Below are 18,436 nucleotides of genomic sequence, written 5' to 3' on the forward strand. Positions count from 1 at the left end.
CAACACCTGCAGGACAAAATGTCCACCTCCACCAACTCCAGCGAAACTATTTCCATCCAGTCCAACGGTACTATGGGAACCTACTCTGGCGATACTGCCGCTGCCGAGGGACTTTGGCCCTTGCAGCCCTCACCGACAGATTCAGGGTCTTCTCACAACACTTGGAATGAGAAAGACGAAGCGCATTCGAATGCGAATAAGGGCATATTCACCTGCGACAAATATCTCCGCGGGAGTGTCCTGGGTCAGGGAGCATGGTCTGCCGTCTACAAGGTCAAGAGGATTGCGGACGGCAAGCTTTTTGCTGGAAAGGCGTCTTGCGATGAGCAGCTGAACCAGGAGATTGAGATACTTCTCAAGTTTAGTCATGTGAGTAGTTCACTCTTTTCGTTGAGAACGTCTTGTTCATTTCAGAAGCTGTCCCTTTTTGAACGAACTAAGCTGACGTGTTCATTTTTCATTGTTTAGAATCACATCTTGAAATTTGTTGAACTCCACCAGCAAGGTGAAGCCGCAGGGGCTAAGATCCTCATCACCGAGCTTTGTGCAGAGGGAGACCTTGGCGATCATATCTATCACGTTCCTGGCGGCATGGGCAAGAGGGATATCCTCCTTGTTATGAGCCAAATAGGGGATGCGCTTGCCTTTATCCATGAACAGAACTACTACCACTCGGATGTCAAGCCACGAAACATTCTTATCCGCAAATTGAACCCCATCTATGTTGTTCTGGCCGACTGCGCAGACTGCCAAGTCTGTGGCAAAGAAATCTATGGCGACAAGGACATTCACCTGCAGACCGGAACATACAAATTCTGGTCTCCGGAGATGGCAAAGCACCAGCGCCACGATGGCAAGGAAGACGATATTTGGGCTCTCGGAATCACTTTGCTTAGCATGATGGCGCAACTGCCGGAGATGCGAGTCACACATAAGAAGAAGATATACGACGACGTGTACAAACATACCAAACGTTGTGCCAAGCAAGCACGAGACCTCCTGGCACTGAATCCAGACGACGGACTTGTGAAACTTGTCGGAGGGATGCTGCATCGCGCGTCTAAGAGGCGTATTACAGCGGCAGAGTGCAGTCAGGAGGCCAAGAAGCTTTTGGAGCAATTGGATAAAGATGGAGAGGAGTCTAAGGGCAAGGGCACTGAGGGACTGGGAATTCAATCGCCCGAGGGGTTCAAGCCTATTTCTTTTTGGTGAAAGGCACTCGAGTTTGATGTATGATGACTTTATGGTGGAATACCCTGGGAAGAATATTGGTTGCTGGTTGATTTGTCTGAGATGAGAGCTATTGGGCTGTATCGTCACAATGTTTTACTTGGAAAAGTTTTGATTTGCTTGATATCGAATGAATAGGGCGCAATCCATATTCATATAACTAGACTAGGAAATAGATTGGAATAAATAAAAGTTATACCCGAGATGGCTTCGTTTCATGTGCTAAACTCCAAACTGGACCAGCACTGATCAATGAAGTCCACGAGCGTTGACGCCATCGCCTAAACCCCCGCAATCCCTTAGTCATCCACTCGGGCTGTTTTCAGCAATTGTTTAAGCCGATGTCGCAACCACGTTTCACGTCACAAAAGAGATCCTTTGAAGAATCCCGCGATCTGCAAGGGCGTGAGAAGTGCATATCGATTACTATTTCATACCCGAGCCTGTGCCTCTTTTTTTGCGTGTTTCCACGGCCCAATTCCCGCGTCTTTTGTTGCTTATCGTGGTTATAGCCGGCACATCGAGAGGGGGGAACCAAATCCGTGACCCTCCCTACACATTCCTCTCTATTTTTTTTTTCGCACGCCTAATCGATTGCATCACCGGCTACTTTAACCCATTTGAGAAAAGGGAAGAGAGCGAAAAAGCGGGTGTTGGGTTTTCGCTTTTCAATGTCTTTTTCTGCTCTGCGAGCGTCTTCTCCTGGTACCGTCCGCAGTCGAGTCGTGTTCGCAGCTAGCAAAGGACCCGTGGCGCATAGCGCAGCTCTCATAAGATCATATTCAGCTATGAGCGGCAGCTTCAAGGTAAAACCTGCGGCCAGAGTGTCGGGGCAGAAGCAGGATGTGTGGTAAGTGGACTTGACTGTGTACGAGTGGTGGTGGGCTTCAAGTGCATATGGCTGGCTGTAAGATGGAGCGAAAAACAAAGAAAAAAAGGACAAAGAAATGCTGAGATGAGAACACGGTTTAGGACCATTGTCAATGAGGCAGCAGCTGCGTCGCCCAAGCAGCCCATTGTGAACATGGGCCAGGGCTTCTTCGGCTACAACCCGCCGAAATTCATTCTCGATGCTGCCAAGGAGGCGCTGGACCGCGTCGACTGCAACCAGTACTCGCCCACCAAGGGTAGGCCGAGGTTAAAGAAGGCCATTGCCGATGCGTATTCGCCCTTTTGGGGGAGGAAGATCAACCCTGAGACTGAGGTGACGATTACGACGGGAGCCAATGAGGGTGAGTTGTGTCGTGTTGTGCGATTTGCGGTTGAGTGAGCTGAGGCAGTCTATTCCTAACAATGGTGGGTGATTGCAGGTATGCTCAGTGCATTCATGGCTTTTATTGAGCCGGGTGACGAGGTCATCATCTTTGAGCCCTTCTTCGACCAGTACGTATCATACGTTTCACCATGACAATGTTTGCTGGCCATGAGTTGTTCACACGGAAATGTAGGTACATTAGCAACATCGAGATGCCTGGAGGCAAGATTGTCTATGTGCCCATGCACCCTCCAGCCACCGGAGCCACCAAGACCTCTTCAGCAGCCGATTGGACTATCGACTTTGACGAGCTAGAGAGAGCCATTACTCCCAAGACAAAGATGATTGTCCTCAACACTCCTCGTATGTCTATCCCTTCTAAATGCATAGACAAGAGAGCCTGAGCACTAATGATGCTTTCAGACAACCCCGTTGGCAAGGTCTTTTCCAAAGACGAACTGCAAAAGATTGGTGACTTGTGCGTCAAGAACAACATCATTATCCTCTCCGATGAGGTGTATGACCGCCTGTTCTACGTGCCTTTCACCAGAATCTCGACCCTGTCTCCTGAAATCGAGCAGCTGACCATCACGGTTGGCTCTGCCGGCAAGAACTTTTACGCCACAGGTTGGCGTGTTGGTACGATACTGATGCCGAGAATAATGACCAATACTCCTGTATGCTGACCTGAATTTTCTAGGCTGGCTCATGGGCCCGGAGCATCTCATCAAATATGTCTCTGCGGCACACACGCGCATTTGCTACTCGTCCGTCTCGCCTCTACAGGAAGCCTGCGCCGTTGGATTCGAAAAGGCCGAGGCCGAAGGTTTCTGGGACGATGCCATCCGCGACATGAAGGGCAAGATGGATCGTTTCAACGAGGTCTGGGACGAACTTGGTCTTCCTTACTCAGAGCCCGAAGGCGGCTACTTTGTCCTCGTCAACATGAACAAGGTTCAACTCCCGGAAGACTACCCCTTCCCTCCCCACGTAGCAAGCCGGCCGCGAGACTTTAAGCTGTCGTGGTTCTTGATCCAGGAGGTTGGCGTTGCTGCTATCCCGCCGACTGAGTTTTACACGGATGAGAATGCGCACATGGCGGAAGATTACCTCCGATTTGCAGTCTGCAAGGAGGACTCGATTTTGGAGGAGGCGAAGAACAGGTTGAGGGGGCTGAAGAAGTATATGAAATAAACTAGGCTTTCAAGGATACAGAGGAGGGATTTCAACGTCACTCGAGGCTGAGGTAATGTAAGATGAGAAAGCTTTTGCGGGGTGTTGGATAAAATAGATTTTCCATTCCACATAGGAACATCAATGAACGATATTACAAGTATGTACAAAGTACGAGTACGAGCTTAGCTAGAGGTCCTCTTCATCTTAGACTGCGTCCTCTTCATCTTAGACTGCGTCCTCTTCATCTTAGACTGCGTCCTCTTCATCTTAGACTGCCCTTCCTTGTCCTTGATTACCTACAAACGCCACGCCATAAGCGCAGCTTATAAATAGCCAAACTCTATGCTGATAACAAATTATCCCGACGTCCAGACTATGTGTCGCGTGTCGCAAAAATAGTCAGAGCGATTAGTCGAAGATTACGCAGCCTCGGAATCTCATTTTCTATCGTGGAGCTTGCCGATAGGTGGAGTAGCATCTCAGCAGCGGAGCCGGCCGAAGCGCGTTTTCCCCGGTGGGGTTCGATTGAGGGGTGAAACGGGACGGCGATCTGGTGAATTTGACACCTGGGAATGATGGCACAGTTTGGGACCTTTGTTTTTGCCTGTTTTAGGTGATTGTGGTGGGTTTGTATGGGTTTGATGGGGATGAGGTCCAATGATGGAGGGTTGATTTGCATTGCAAGATATCGTATCGTAGCAAGTGTCTTGACTCCATATAACTCACACTGTCGATGGGTATCAAAGTGCGAGTACGAAAAATCAAGATATCATCAATCAATTAGCATTAAATCATCCATGGACTCGCCAGGTTACACCATTTCAATGCCTGCTTACCCTCAACTAATCACTTATGGGGGTGATGATAGACAATGATAATTCTTGTCCAGCCGCACTCACGTTGAACATATCAAAGCGAGGCACAGATAGACAAGGCCCATGGCTTACACAGGGCTGGCATCGGCTTTACGGGATTGGGAGTTCCGCCACGTGCCAAACATTAAACTTTCCAGCATCTCACCGGTTTGCCCTTTTCGCACGTCCTGGGGAATGCCTGTCGCACACACATGTTTGCCTTTAGCTCAGCGAGGTGTCAGAGCAGTGCATATTGGAACTCTTATCTTGCTTGCCCCGTGCCCATTGATACAGGTATCCTATACCCACTAGGCTAGTATCTGCGTAGGCGTATGCACCGGCACTGGGTACTACAGCGGGAAGTACGGGTACGGGTCGCCGTTGGGCTGAAGCGCACCGGAGGCGATAGTCAGGTACCTACTACCAGGTACCACCGCCTCTCCCAGCAACTTAAATGTCGTGTCGCCACTTGGTAGAACATTAGGCATACATGCTGTACTTGTTTCACTTCCATCAGCATCAATCTCAGAGCGTGTTTGTGGCATGAGTTTCATCGAATAATCCATCGATACTGCATCCTTGTTTTCCAGCTGCTCTCATCATCATCCTCAATCATTCGTCTCATTTTGCCATGTCCTAATAGCCCCCTACCTCCATTATTCGTTCTCATACTCGTCCCTCTTCCTTAAATCCGCCACACAATGGCACCTATTGCCATATCTCCCGAACGAGACGGTCAGTTGGACTCACTGGAGACTCTGACTGCCAAGTTCGATGACACAATCCGCTTCTATCTCAATGGAACCAAAGTCATTCTCGACGACATCGATCCTGAAATCACAGTTCTCGAGTACCTAAGAGGCATTGGTCTGACTGGAACCAAACTGTACGAAACTCCCTTTTGCTACCCTACCTTGATGAGATGTTCCTGTCATCATGGACGATCCAGCTGACACAGGCAATCTAATAGCGGCTGTGGTGAGGGTGGGTGTGGTGCCTGCACAATTGTTGTAAGCCAGTATAACCCAACAACAAAACAAATCTACCATGCCAGTGTCAACGCCTGCCTGGCACCTCTTGTAAGTCTCGATGGCAAACATGTCGTTACCATTGAGGGGATTGGCAACACAAAGAACCCGCATCCCACTCAAGAACGGGTGGCCAAGTCTCATGGAAGCCAGTGCGGCTTCTGTACGCCGGGCATTGTCATGAGTTTATATGCTCTGCTGCGGAATAACTCCAACCCAACCAAGGATGAAATGGAAGAAGCTTTTGACGGCAACCTGTGTCGGTGCACAGGATACAGGTCTATTCTCGACGCAGCTCACACCTTCAGCGCCGAGAACTCGTGTGGCAAGGCCAAGACCAACGGCGGTGGCGGGTGCTGTATGGAGAACGGGAATGGTAAGCCCGAAGGGGGTTGTTGTATGGACAAAATGAACAACGACCAGCCTATCAAGCGATTCACTCCTCCGGGATTCATCGAATACAACCCTGATACGGAGCTCATCTTCCCTCCGGCTCTGAAGAAGCACGAACTGCGGCCCCTCGCTTTCGGTAATAAGCGAAAGAAGTGGTTCCGGCCTGTCACCCTGGATCAGCTTCTCCAGATCAAGAGTGTGCATCCCCAAGCCAAGATCATTGGTGGAAGCACTGAGACGCAGATCGAAATCAAATTCAAGGCACTGCAGTACCCCGTGTCAGTCTATGTCGGCGACATTGCCGAGTTGCGGCAGTACGAGTTCAAGGACGATCACCTCGAAATTGGCGGCAACGTAACTCTGACAGATTTCGAGCACATCTGCGAAGAAGCCATCAAACGCTATGGAAATGAAAGGTCGCAGGTTTTTCAGGGAATCCTCAAGCAACTAAAGTATTTTGCTGGACGGCAGATCAGAAACGTCGGGACTCCCGCAGGAAATCTGGTCACCGCTTCGCCCATATCTGATTTGAACCCAGCCTTATGGGGTGCCAATGCTGTTTTGGTGGCCAAGTCTGCGACTCAGGAGACAGAGATCCCATTATCTCAGTTCTTCACAGGGTACCGAAGAACGGCGCTTGCTCAAGATGCCATCATCGCATCCCTCAGGATTCCCGTAACGGCAGCCAAGGGAGAATTTTACCGAGCTTATAAGCAGGCGAAACGAAAAGATGACGACATTGCAATTGTTACCGCGGCACTGAGGGTAAAATTGGACGACGACGGTGTTGTAACAGATTGCAACCTCATATATGGCGGCATGGCTGCCATGACCGTCTCGGCAAAGACCGCGGCAGAGTACCTGGTTGGAAAGCGCCTCGCTGAGCTGGAGACGCTTGAAGGGACCATGAGTGCGCTCGGAAAGGATTTTGATCTCCAGTTCAGCGTCCCCGGTGGCATGGCATCTTATCGAAAAGCGCTGGCCCTAGGCTTCTTCTACCGCTTCTACCACGACGTCCTCGCCATCCTCAATGGGGAAACCGAGCATGTTGATAAGGAGGCCATTGATGAGATTGAACGATCCATTTCCACTGGCCGAACTGATCCTCACACGGCAGCCGCATACGAACAGGCCGTCACGGGCAAATCGAACCCTCATGTTGCCGCACTGAAGCAAACGACTGGTGAGGCCCAGTACACGGACGATATCCCTCCTATGAAGAACGAATTGTACGGGTGTTGGGTACTATCGACTAGAGCGCATGCAAAGATCAAATCCATCGACTATTCTGTTGCACTCGACATGCCCGGCGTAGTGGACTATGTCGATAGTTCCGATATGCCCTCTCAAGCAGCCAATCGATTTGGACCGCCCAACTTTGATGAACTTTTCTTCGCCGAGGGTGAAGTACTTACAGCTGGCCAGGCCATCGCCATGATCCTTGCCACGTCGGCTTCAAAGGCCCAAGAAGCGGCAAGAGCCGTCAAGGTGGAATACGAGGATTTGCCGGCCATCCTCACGATTGAGGACGCCATCCAACAAGATAGCTTCCACCCATGCTTTCGCGAGATCAAGACTGGAGACGTTGAAGAAGCTTTCAAAGGTTGCGACTATGTCTTTACAGGTACCGCACGGATGGGCGGTCAAGAGCACTTTTACCTCGAAACCAATGCATGCGTCGTCGTTCCCAGTCCAGAAGACGGAGCAATGGAGATTTTCGCCAGCACACAGAATCCGACTGAAACGTAAGTAATAGCACATGCCCAGCCTCCTCAGTGGTTTTATCAACTAACCTTCCTCCGTATAGCCAAACATTTGCCGCTCGTGTCTGCAATGTACCCGCAAATAAAGTCGTCGTCCGTGTCAAGAGACTCGGAGGTGGCTTTGGTGGCAAGGAGACTCGATCCATCATCCTCAGCTCGGCCGTGGCTCTTGCGGCCAAGAAGACCAAGAGGCCGATCCGCTGCATGTTGACACGAGAGGAGGACATGCTCACCATGGGTCAAAGACATCCGTTCCTCGGAAAGTACAAGGTTGGCTTCAACAAGGACGGAAAGATTCAGGCTCTCGATGTCGACATTTTCAACAATGCTGGCTGGACTTTTGATCTCAGCGCGGCGGTGCTTGAGCGAGCAGTAACGCACGTCGATGGGTGCTACCGCATTCCCAACACACACGTCCGCGGCCGCGTTTGTAAGACCAACACTGTCTCCAACACGGCATTCCGTGGCTTTGGTGGACCTCAGGGCATGTTCATTATCGAGACTTGTATGGAGGAGGCCGCAGATCGTTTAGGCATTCCCATTGACAAGCTACGAGAAATCAACTTTTACAAACCTCTTGAGCCGACGCACTTCAACCAGCCCGTCACGGATTGGCACGTTCCACTCATGTACAAGCAAGTGCAGGAAGAGTCCAATTTCCAAGAGCGCAAGGCTGCCGTCGATCGCTTCAACGAGACTCACAAGTGGCGCAAGAGGGGAATATCCCTGATTCCCACCAAGTTTGGAATCTCGTTCACGGCTCTCTTCCTCAACCAGGCGGGAGCGCTGGTGCACATTTACCACGATGGCTCTATCTTGGTAGCCCATGGAGGTACTGAGATGGGCCAAGGACTGCACACCAAGATGACCCAGATTGCCGCACAAGCTCTCAAGGTCCCCTTTGATGATGTCTTTATTTCGGAAACTTCCACTAACACAGTCGCCAATACCTCCTCAACAGCGGCGTCTGCATCCTCCGATCTTAACGGGTATGCAATCTTCAACGCTTGTGAACAGCTCAACGAGCGTCTTGCCCCCTATCGAGAGAAACTTGGCCCGCAAGCAACGATGAAGGAGCTAGCCAATGCAGCCTATTTCGATCGCGTCAACCTGTCCGCCCAGGGTTTCTACAAGACTCCTGAGATTGGGTACACCTGGGGCGAGAATAAGGGCAAGATGTACTTTTATTTCACACAGGGAGTTGCCGCTGCAGAGGTTGAAATCGATGTCCTGACTGGCTCGTCAACCTGCCTCCGGGCAGATATCAAGATGGATATCGGCCAGTCCATCAACCCAGCAATCGACTATGGCCAAATCCAAGGCGCTTTCATGCAGGGCTTCGGGCTCTTCACGATGGAAGAGTCTCTGTGGTTACGAAACGGCGCCATGGCCGGCAACCTATTCACACGCGGCCCCGGAGCGTATAAGATTCCAGGCTTCCGCGATATTCCTCAGGAATTCAATGTGACGCTCCTCAAGGACGTTGAGTGGAAGGATTTGCGTACGATTCAGCGCAGCAGAGGTGTGGGTGAGCCTCCGCTCTTCATGGGCAGCTCCGTCTTCTTCGCCATCCGGCATGCGCTCAAGGCGGCGAGGAAGGACGCTGGAGTCGAAGCCCTGGTAGGGAAAGATGATAGCGAGGGCCTCCTTAGGCTGGAGAGCCCAGCAACGCCCGAGAGGATCCGGTTGATGTGTGAAGATGAAATCATGAGAAAGGCCCGAGTGCTTCCCAAGGAGGGTGAAAAGGGCTTCTTTGTGGCCATATGAAGCTCGTGCAGCTTGGATGATCTACGACTGGTTTATTGTTAAGGATATCTTTACTAAGTTGTTGGCTTGCATAGCCGGTCAGTATTTCGGGGACATTGCGGTTCTATGTCATGTCATTTTATTTGATTCCTAATCATGTCATTACTGCAGCAGGCTTATGCTCCAGGTACTGTAGCGTTGGATCAATATCAATCAATTCAAGAACCCATGCCTGATGAGTGAGTGAGTTCCCAACGGCCCCTCCGTAATCCTCCGCATGGCTGCGACAAAAGTAAAGAGGCATTAGGTAATGCCATTTAGCGCCGCAGGAGATGCCATCCCGTGATATTCCGACATGCGCGAAAGCCATCCGGGCAGAAGGCACGTCACGGCAGCCTGTTTTAACCGCCGAGCCGAAACTTGGTCATTTTGGCCACGGCATGTCAACTCGGGAGAAGGGCAAAGCAGTTCGGGGGGCTGAAATGCGACGGTTTCACACGGGATTGTGCAGGGGGAGTTAGCCGCTTCTCTCTTCCATCTTGTTCTTTACAGTTGTCTGGGCGTAACGTAATTGGGTTTCCCGGTTTTCAAGCCTGTAGTTCCCGAGGTCCTGCATGTGCAATGCGCGGAACGTGTGGGATGTGGCTTCGGGATGGGCGAATGGGCATCCGTTTTCGGGGCCGGTGGCTTAGGGAGCGGGCAGCGGAATACGGCGATCTTTTTTTAGGTGTAGGGTAAATTGGGATGTGCATATTTCGGGAGGTTGAGATGAGGTGAAAGTTGAGATGAGACGAGAGATGAGATGAGATGGCAAATGCTGTTGGTCTTTTTTTTTTTCGGTTTGTTGCTAGGTGTGTGGTTATTGTTCTTTTCTTCTGGTGGTTGTGTACAGTAGCTATTGTCAAAAGTCTAATCACAGGGCCCAATCAGGATGCGGAGAATAAAGAGTGACGTGACAGGAACCAACATGCCAGAAACGAGGCTATTCCGAATACTTGGTATGTGTGTGTGTGAATGCAGCGAATGAGCAGTTGGGCGATATTAAGCCCCCCTCTTCCCTGTACCGCTATACAGTAGAACGGTTACAGGCGCCGTTACAGGCCTTGCCGACCGCTGTAGCAGCCCATTGATCCGTTGAAATCCTTCTGGCGCAGGTACCCAACCGGCCGGGCTAGCGCTGGCCGCCAAGGCGAAAAGGCTCGGTCCACTGGCTCCAGGTCCCCACCAAAAGGGAGGGCCCAGCTGAACTTGCCGGTGCCTCAAAGCAGCACTTGCGCTTCCTGCTGATGCGTTTTTGCTCTCGTGCTCAACTCGATTCTTGTTTTGCTGGCAAAACTCTGCCTCTGCATCCCATTCCTGCCTGGCAGAGCCCGCGTCCGGCCCTGATTCCGCCATCCCAAGCGATACAGAGACGATATCCGGCCACGGACAGAGACGGGCGGGTTTGTCTGGCCCTCACACGACCTCTTCCGTTTTGCGCGGGCGAAAAGAGAGAGAGACGGGGGAGACCCGGCCTTTGCGCTTAAGCTTGCTTCCTGCCTTGCTGCTGAGGGGCCAAAGAGGGCTGCACAGCTTCGGGCATGCTAGTTGCGCCATCGGGAAGCGTCTGAGGCGAGCCGGATAGCTGGGACGATTTTCCCGTTCGATGATCTGCAATCTGGACGTTTGCGTAACCCTTCCCGAGGCAGACAGATCCAATGGGAGGCCGAGCAATCGGGAGATGAGAGTATAGCGAAGAGAGAAGAGAGAGAGACGGAAGAAAAACCAACGGGACTGGAAAAGAAGGAACCACTGGGGGGGAAGAGAAAGATTGAGCGTACACAACAGCAATGAGCGAGCGGAAGGCTACCGGTGCTACGGCCACTGCCACCACTACCACCACCACCACGGCGCCGGGTGCGATGGATGCCAAGGGAAGCAAGGTGGTGGAGCGAAGCAAAATGGCGGCCAAAGGCGATGCGGCCGAGCGCGACAAGGACCACGAGGGTCGTGGCGCTGGCAAGAATCCCAAGAAGAGACGCAAGGTTAACCATGGTACGCAGAACTTGCTTGAACCCTCCCTCCCGTTCCCCGTTCTTGCGGGCCAAAATACTGAGAGGGCCGAGGGCACAAATGGTCGCTGTGCAGTTGTTGTGCTGCCCCCGTTCATGCCCTCTGCCCTCCCCTTTCACCCCCCATCTTTCCCCCCATTGTTCAGTTCGATTCATTCGGCCAGTGACCTTGGAAGAGCAAGTGTCGAGTGTGTATGCAGCATGGACTAACGATTAGCTGCGTGTCTCTCCCTCTACCGTTGCAGCTTGCGTGTATTGTCGCAGATCTGTAAGTCTGGCCCGCTTTAGAAAATGAGACGTCCCATATACAGCCTGGAGGAAAAAGGGGGAAAGAAGAGAAGACAATGAAAGAAAGAAAGAAAGAAAGAAGAAGCAGATGAAGAAGAAGACATCTTTGAGATTCATTACCCACACCCCTTATTTGTAAATCAAGATCTTGTGGCTGACTGATTCAATTTGACGCGAGTAGCACATGACATGCGATCTCGTAAGTACATCCTCCACATGGCATCTATCCTGCTTCTCCTCTGCCGCAGCTTCACGGATGGGTCCAGACCCTCCTTGTCTCTGCCCACCTCTTCCCTTGCTCTACATTGTGGACGTGCTAATGCCGTGGACAGGAGCGTCCATGTACGAGATGCATTAAGCGAAATATTGGCCATCTCTGCCACGATGAGCCCCGCGAGTCAGATCCCAAGAAGAAGACGGTCGTCAGCAAAACTGCATCCACAGCGTCCGTAGATGAATCGGACACCATGTCCCAGTCCGACGTAGGCCACAGCTCCATATCCAGCGCCATGGGCCCTCCCCCGACCTTCGATGGCGCGAGGCAGAGGGCAAACTCGGCCATCGGGGCTGGAGGCGTGCTTGGACAGGCCAACCCATTATCCCTTGTGCAACCCGACGCTTCGTCAGGCCTGCAGGCCAACGCGTTGAATAACAATGGTAACGCGAATCAATGTAAGCTCTTCCAAAACGAGATTCGACCCCTCCCCCCAAATCGCCTTGGTCGTTCTCCGATACTACCCCAGTATCCCCCCCGGCCACCAACATGATGCTCTGGATGGCTAACGAGAGAGTAGTTGCCGGCTTCTCGGACGCTTGGTTGACCGCGCAAAACTACCATGATATGAATACCTATAACCCCAACTACCTGATTGGTGCCGACGTCACTCACGAGTTTAACCTGCTCAACGACTTTTTGCACAATAGTATCCTTGACGAGGGTGGCGTCGAAGCTCAGCAGAACTCGGCCTTTAATCGGCCAGGGGGTCCGTCGGAGATGCTCTCTGGCTTTGGCAGCAGCAATGGATTGACGGGCGGCTCTGTATCAGCGGGCCATGTGCCAGGGTCTATGCTGCCGCCTTCAAATTTTGATAACAAGTCAATGACTAGATCTGACAAGGAGAAGACTCGAGAATACTACCTCCAGGCAGCGGACCCTTCTGGGAACGACAACCCAGAAGAACGAATGTCTCGCGTGCTCAAGGCCAAGTACGATGCCGGTCTGCTCAAGCCGTTCAACTACATCAAGGGCTATGCGCGGCTGGGCAAGTACTTGGACGGACACATCGCGTCCACATCTAAACAAAAGATTTTGCGGACCATTAACCAGTTTCGACCCAAGTTTAGAGAAAAGGCACAAGGCTTGACGGACATGCAGCTGGTGTATGTGGAGATGTGGTTTGAGAAACAGCTGATGGACTACGACCGGGTGTTTGCCAGTATGGCTGTACCGGCGTGTTGCTGGAGGCGGACAGGGGAGATTTTCCGAGGAAATAAGGAAATGGCCGAGTTGATCAATGTGCCGGTGGATCAGCTACGAGATGTTAGTATTTTCCCATTCTTTTACACGTTCTGTGAATGCGTGACGCGCTAACAAATGTCCTTTTTTCCTGTACAGGGCAAGATTGCACTCCACGAGATCCTCACCGAGGAGTCGATGGTTAGATATTGGGAAGAGTTTGGCACCATTGCCTTTGACCCAGCACACGATACGTTATTGACGGCGTGCTCGCTAAAGAATCCCAGCGATTCATCAGATCATCCCATTGTCAAGTGTTGCTTCTCCTTTACGATCCGTCGCGATGAGCATAAACTGTAAGTTTGAAGCTTTCTTGAATGGCTCTTACCTTCTCCTACACGACAGCAAGAGAGACTGACTCCAAGATTTTCAACAGGCCTGCGTTGATTGTTGGCAACTTTTTACCACACGACCCTCCTGTACAGTGATGATGTTTATGCCTAGGCATCCGATTAATGACCGAAAAAAAAAACGCGTATTGCTTGTGTGAGTTTTTCTACGTGGGAAGATGCAGGAGACTTACTTGTGCACGGGGTGCGGAAAACCGATTTTTAATATAAACCAACCAAAAAAGTTTGGATCAGGAACGGGTCTCTTTTTATTATCATTGTAAGGTTAATGGGGCATGACGGACGGCGTTGGAACTGCGTCGAGTTGCTTCCCCCTTTTCGTCGTCTTGCCCGAAATATTGTACACGGGGGTTATTGCTGTTGTTGTGTCCCCCTTCATTCCTTGTCCCCCTTCGAGTCCTTCATTCTTCTCTGATTTGTTTTTCTTCATGGAGTGTTTAGATTCCCAAGTTTTGTTGTTGGAGGAGAGAGAGTTGGGTGTGCTGTTGATGTTGGATTTCTTGTCTTTGTGTGTGTTTCTTTTTTTTTTATTGCTAGAGCTGTGAGGTACATACCTACTTAGGCATACGGTAGTCTTTTCGATTAATGTTGGATAATTGCTACTACCTATGGATGATTTGTCTTCGAGATTGGTTGAATTGGTTCCTTAAGTCTGAGGTACACGGGTACTTCCTAGCACCTCGGCGAAGGCAAGTTGGTACCTCTACTGAAGTACCTATATTTGTGGTGAGGCAGGTGCATATCGAAGATCTATGTAATGGGAATGCCTTCCTCTTCCTCTCCCTTTTCCCTCTGTTTTTGAATCAGTGGCATCAATGCTCAGGATTGCCGTTTTCTCGATATTACACCTCACTTGCGCTTCTACGACTGCGTCTTTCGTCTTCAAGCTCTCATAAGCTTTTCTCTAGTCGATCGTGTCAACATGGCGCCTGATGATCTTGCTTCCGCCGGCAGGATTAGAAAGGCTCGCTCATTTGTCGGTAGGCAATTCATCCTCTTGGTTGTCCTTAATATGGCTTTGCGTAGTTTTTAACGGTGCTGGGTATGCAGAATTCGCTGCTACGCTTCAGTCTAAGCTTTCGGAATCCCTTGATAAGGAAAACATCGACCTTCTTCTCGCCGATACTGGCCACCATGTTCAGCTGATTCACAATGCAGCGCCGTCGGGATCCGCAGGTCCCTTGCCGCCGAAATTAGCCAAGGATGTTGAACGACATGGTCGAGATTTGTGGAATCTCTGTGTGAGATTAAAGAGAGAACGAAATAGATCCGCTCCTATGGATAAAGCCAGGTTGCTCCTTAAAGCAAGGTCGCTTGCCTTTTCTATGCTGGAGCTTGGTCGAAGTGCGGGCCGAGCCAAGGAGGATACGGGGGCAGAGGTTGCGTACTTGATGAGTCTGTCATTGACGCTCGGCAAGCATTGCGTAGAAGACTCCGACTTGGAGTCGGCTAGATTGGCACTTCAAAAAACTGCAGAACTGATGGAAAGGATCAAAGCAGCCCCGCTTGACGCTTCGGACCCTCGTGAGCAGAGTGAGCGGACGAAACTTGACGCAGAATACTTGGCGATGAGAACAGCTCTGGTGAGTACTCGCCCATGGAGTAGCTTGACGAACCTCAATGTTCTGACAAGTTGGAGAGTCATGGAAAGAAGATAGGCTTGACGTTGCGGAGCATATGTTTGGCAAGATAGATGCCATTCGACCAACGCTGGACCCAAGGTCTGCTGAGATAATAGCTGATACTTTACAACATATTGGTTTTGATCTTGCCTCGAAAGGAGATTACAGTATGGCGGTCAAGTGGCTGAAACGCGCCTACGATATTATCAACCATCAGGCACTGGATCAGCTCTCAAGTAAGGGGCTGGAATTGCGATTAGCCATATGCCAAGGCCTTGTCCGGGGACTCCTTGATATTGGCTCCCCAGAGTGTGTTCAGGAGGCCAACAGTTTGATCGAATATATCGAGTCTGAGATTGGAGAGAAGCCCCTTGTGTTGCACTGGCGCCTTGAACTTTTGCAGAAAGCTCCTGGGGAAATTTTCGATATCGACGCCTATTCTAGTATTCTGCATCGGATGGTTCGATCATTCGACTATTCCGACGCTTCTTTTTACTTTCTTTTGCATCACATCAAATCTCTGAGAGAAAAGAACCATCGGTTGGCCCGCGGGCTATTGGATGAACTTTTGCTACAACACATCATATCTTCAAAAAACAGGGAATGGATTGGAAAAACCGTTGTCAGGAGGGTCTGGATGAACACTGTTGATGAAACAAATTCTATTGAAGCTTTGGCAGATCTTAAAAAACTCTTAGACAAAGTGAGTGATGCTCTTTCTGAGCCTTTGGGGTGTGATATTGCTGGCGCAGCGCATTCAGTAAGTTGACCGCAGCACTCCCGCATCAAGTTCATATGCCTGTACTAATTGGACAGAAGGTCATGTGGAGTAAAATAGACTCGATACTTTTTGACGAGAACTATGAAGCTGCAGAGGCATGGTGCTTAATTGCTCTGCACGGAATATTCATGAGCAGTGGCGAAGCCAATCTTGGCAAATTCAGCAGAAAACGTGTCATTTGTGCTCTGAGAGGTAACGATACCGAAAAGGCGCGACAGATTTTACATTCAATGTCAGAGAACTCCAAAAACCACATCCTAACTAGATACTTGGCGTTCAAAGTATCACTCATTGACTGGGACCATGAGCTTGGTTCTGAGAGCATCAGGCATCTCAGTAGACTTTCAGACAGTTCACAAGGTCGCGACATGCTGTACGCCTGTATTAGAGAAGCACAACAAGCAGGTGACAAACTGTGTACTCTGACAGCCCTACAGGCCATCATCGAGAGTTGGACGACTGACCAAGAAACTCCAAGCAATCTAACGTCAATACTGCGCTGCTCGATTCGTCTCATCCATTTGATTGAAGAAAAGGGTAACGAGGATGAGGCAGGTTCTCATAGCGTTGCATATGCCGAAGATTTGTGCCATATATTTGAGAAAGGTATTCATATGCGACGTGCCCCATCAGATGATTGCTAATGTCATGGCCATAGCTGCCGAACAAGCGAACCAGCATCCCAAAGATGACGTGGGAAACATAGTCTTTACTGCACCCGAGTTACACTGGTTCCGAAAAAATGCATACAATATGGGTGTTGCAAAATGCGATACATGGGAGCTCTCTCACATCATCCGGATATTTAAAACATGTCTGGCCTTTTCGACTTGTTATCCTAAGGATCTGCCTTCATCTGAGGCCACTGATATAGCCATGATGGCCTTACGCTGCCACTTTGTCATTGCTGCAGCATTAGTCTCGCTCGCAAGGAAAGAGGATAGAGTGGAAGAGCAGTTGCAGTTTTACCTCCAAGTTAGACATCACATGGACAAATTCTATGCAATATTAGAGACTGATACGGATGAAATAATGGATGAAAGAACCGCGGCAGATTTGAACGCAAAACTATCAACATTGTTTGTCTTCGACTTTGAGGCCGCCACCGTGCTCAGGGATTGGGATGGCTTGAACGAGATTGTCCGCAAAGCAAAGCCGTGCCGTGACGAGGTGATGTACAAGGCGATGGGAGACTGCGTACTGAGAAGCAAAGCTCCGGGGAAAGGTTAGGGATATATGGCTATCTGTTTAGCCCCTTTACTGAGAGATGACGCTGACGATTCGAATTCTAGCATTGTTTTCGACCATGCGCCTCATCATCAATGAGATTTTTGAGCTGGAAGAGTTTGACTACGAGAAACTTGCAAAATACATTCGATGTATGTTTCAAGCGATTCTGGGGCTGGACGATACAGCGGCTCTTCAGCTTGTGGATCAAGCTATACAAATAGCCCGTGAGGGCAAGGAAGTAAGCCTCCGTTTTTCTTCTCCCCGCGCGCGCTCTTTACAAAAGATGTGTTTCAGAAGAGTAACATGGCATTTTATTAATGTTGCTTGACAGGCTGGAAATCAGCTGCCGTCTTCGGAATTGGAGTGGCTCGTTGCAACGAGTTTCAACCACGCCATCGACTATTACGCTCGTGGGGAGGAAGAGCCTTGTCACCGCTGGGCACTCAAAGCCATGCATTTGGCCGAGTATATCGATGACGGTGGGTTGTTGCGGGATACACTGCAGGAGAAATTTGCAAAGTTGCAATTTGATGGAGGGCCAAGGTGAGGAGACACGGCGAGATTACCCCCCCTTTTTTCATCTACGGACAGATGTTACTCTAATAGTTGAAGACCCATTGTAAGACATAACATCGTGGGCAATGGGATGGAGGCATAAGTAGAGTTGGAATTATCTCTGCTATCGAACACAAACGTCGATGCTATGTAAACTATTATATCGTTTGCGTTCTTTCAGGCAAATGTGACATCATAAAATGGAGAGAGTGAGGAAAGTAACAAAGACAGACGACCCCAAGAAAATCGAAGGGTGGAGGTAGAAAAAGAAAAGCAAAAAAAGGCTCAGGTGGTATCTCCTACTCTTGCGTCCGTATTTGACAGCGTTAAAAGACTCATGTATAAAAGAAAATGGGGAAAGGGGAAAAAAAGACACTTGAAGGAAATTTGGTATATAAGTCTTCACCGGCTAATCCGTGTACAAAAAAAAAAAGCAAAAACGAAAATAAATAAAAACAAATCGCTAGTTCCATGGGTATGTGTAAGAGTGCTTGGTATCAAATGCCGTTATTCGACCACTTTTTTTCCTAATCCAAACGATAAGAACAATCCAAGGTCCAAAAAGCGAGCCATCATACCCCCTTATTACCCAACATCA

The 18,436-nt window shown here is 50.1% G+C and overlaps 6 protein-coding genes across 6 annotated transcripts; 5 read left to right on the forward strand and 1 right to left on the reverse strand.

Annotated features, from left to right (window-relative positions):
• Positions 1–72: 72 nt before the first annotated feature.
• M431DRAFT_95428 (hypothetical protein) lies at positions 73–1,212 on the forward strand (the record flags this gene model as incomplete). The annotated part of the gene is made up of 3 exons (XM_024924702.1): positions 73–369; positions 469–753; positions 844–1,212. 3 exons carry the CDS (start codon positions 73–75, stop codon positions 1,210–1,212), a joined length of 951 nt encoding a protein of 316 aa, XP_024770213.1.
• Positions 1,213–1,606: 394 nt separating this feature from the next.
• M431DRAFT_512117 (hypothetical protein) lies at positions 1,607–3,880 on the forward strand. The gene is made up of 6 exons (XM_024919787.1): positions 1,607–2,080; positions 2,203–2,462; positions 2,541–2,613; positions 2,679–2,848; positions 2,909–3,124; positions 3,186–3,880. The coding sequence occupies exons 1-6, from the start codon at positions 1,902–1,904 to the stop codon at positions 3,677–3,679; spliced, it is 1,392 nt and encodes a 463-aa protein (XP_024770214.1). The 5' UTR covers positions 1,607–1,901; the 3' UTR covers positions 3,680–3,880.
• A 1,336-nt stretch (positions 3,881–5,216) lies between these two features.
• Positions 5,217–9,466, forward strand: M431DRAFT_485905 (hypothetical protein; the record flags this gene model as incomplete). The annotated part of the gene is made up of 3 exons (XM_024916336.1): positions 5,217–5,401; positions 5,570–7,681; positions 7,744–9,466. 3 exons carry the CDS (start codon positions 5,217–5,219, stop codon positions 9,464–9,466), a joined length of 4,020 nt encoding a protein of 1,339 aa, XP_024770215.1.
• A 1,116-nt stretch (positions 9,467–10,582) lies between these two features.
• M431DRAFT_256141 (hypothetical protein) lies at positions 10,583–11,783 on the reverse strand. The gene has a single exon (XM_024913827.1). The coding sequence runs from the start codon at positions 11,592–11,594 to the stop codon at positions 10,968–10,970; it is 627 nt and encodes a 208-aa protein (XP_024770216.1). The 5' UTR covers positions 11,595–11,783; the 3' UTR covers positions 10,583–10,967.
• Positions 11,784–11,930: 147 nt separating this feature from the next.
• M431DRAFT_256173 (hypothetical protein) lies at positions 11,931–13,982 on the forward strand. The gene is made up of 5 exons (XM_024913828.1): positions 11,931–11,983; positions 12,117–12,456; positions 12,579–13,324; positions 13,400–13,596; positions 13,677–13,982. The coding sequence occupies exons 1-5, from the start codon at positions 11,969–11,971 to the stop codon at positions 13,726–13,728; spliced, it is 1,350 nt and encodes a 449-aa protein (XP_024770217.1). The 5' UTR covers positions 11,931–11,968; the 3' UTR covers positions 13,729–13,982.
• A 590-nt stretch (positions 13,983–14,572) lies between these two features.
• On the forward strand, positions 14,573–17,830 carry M431DRAFT_19926 (hypothetical protein; the record flags this gene model as incomplete). The annotated part of the gene is made up of 7 exons (XM_024913302.1): positions 14,573–14,630; positions 14,701–15,233; positions 15,292–16,032; positions 16,092–16,659; positions 16,712–17,278; positions 17,346–17,521; positions 17,615–17,830. 7 exons carry the CDS (start codon positions 14,573–14,575, stop codon positions 17,828–17,830), a joined length of 2,859 nt encoding a protein of 952 aa, XP_024770218.1.
• Between the last annotated feature and the right edge of the window lie 606 nt (positions 17,831–18,436).

This window comes from Trichoderma harzianum (genome assembly GCF_003025095.1).
Source record: "Trichoderma harzianum CBS 226.95 unplaced genomic scaffold M431scaffold_14, whole genome shotgun sequence".
Lineage (NCBI taxonomy): Eukaryota > Fungi > Ascomycota > Sordariomycetes > Hypocreales > Hypocreaceae > Trichoderma > Trichoderma harzianum.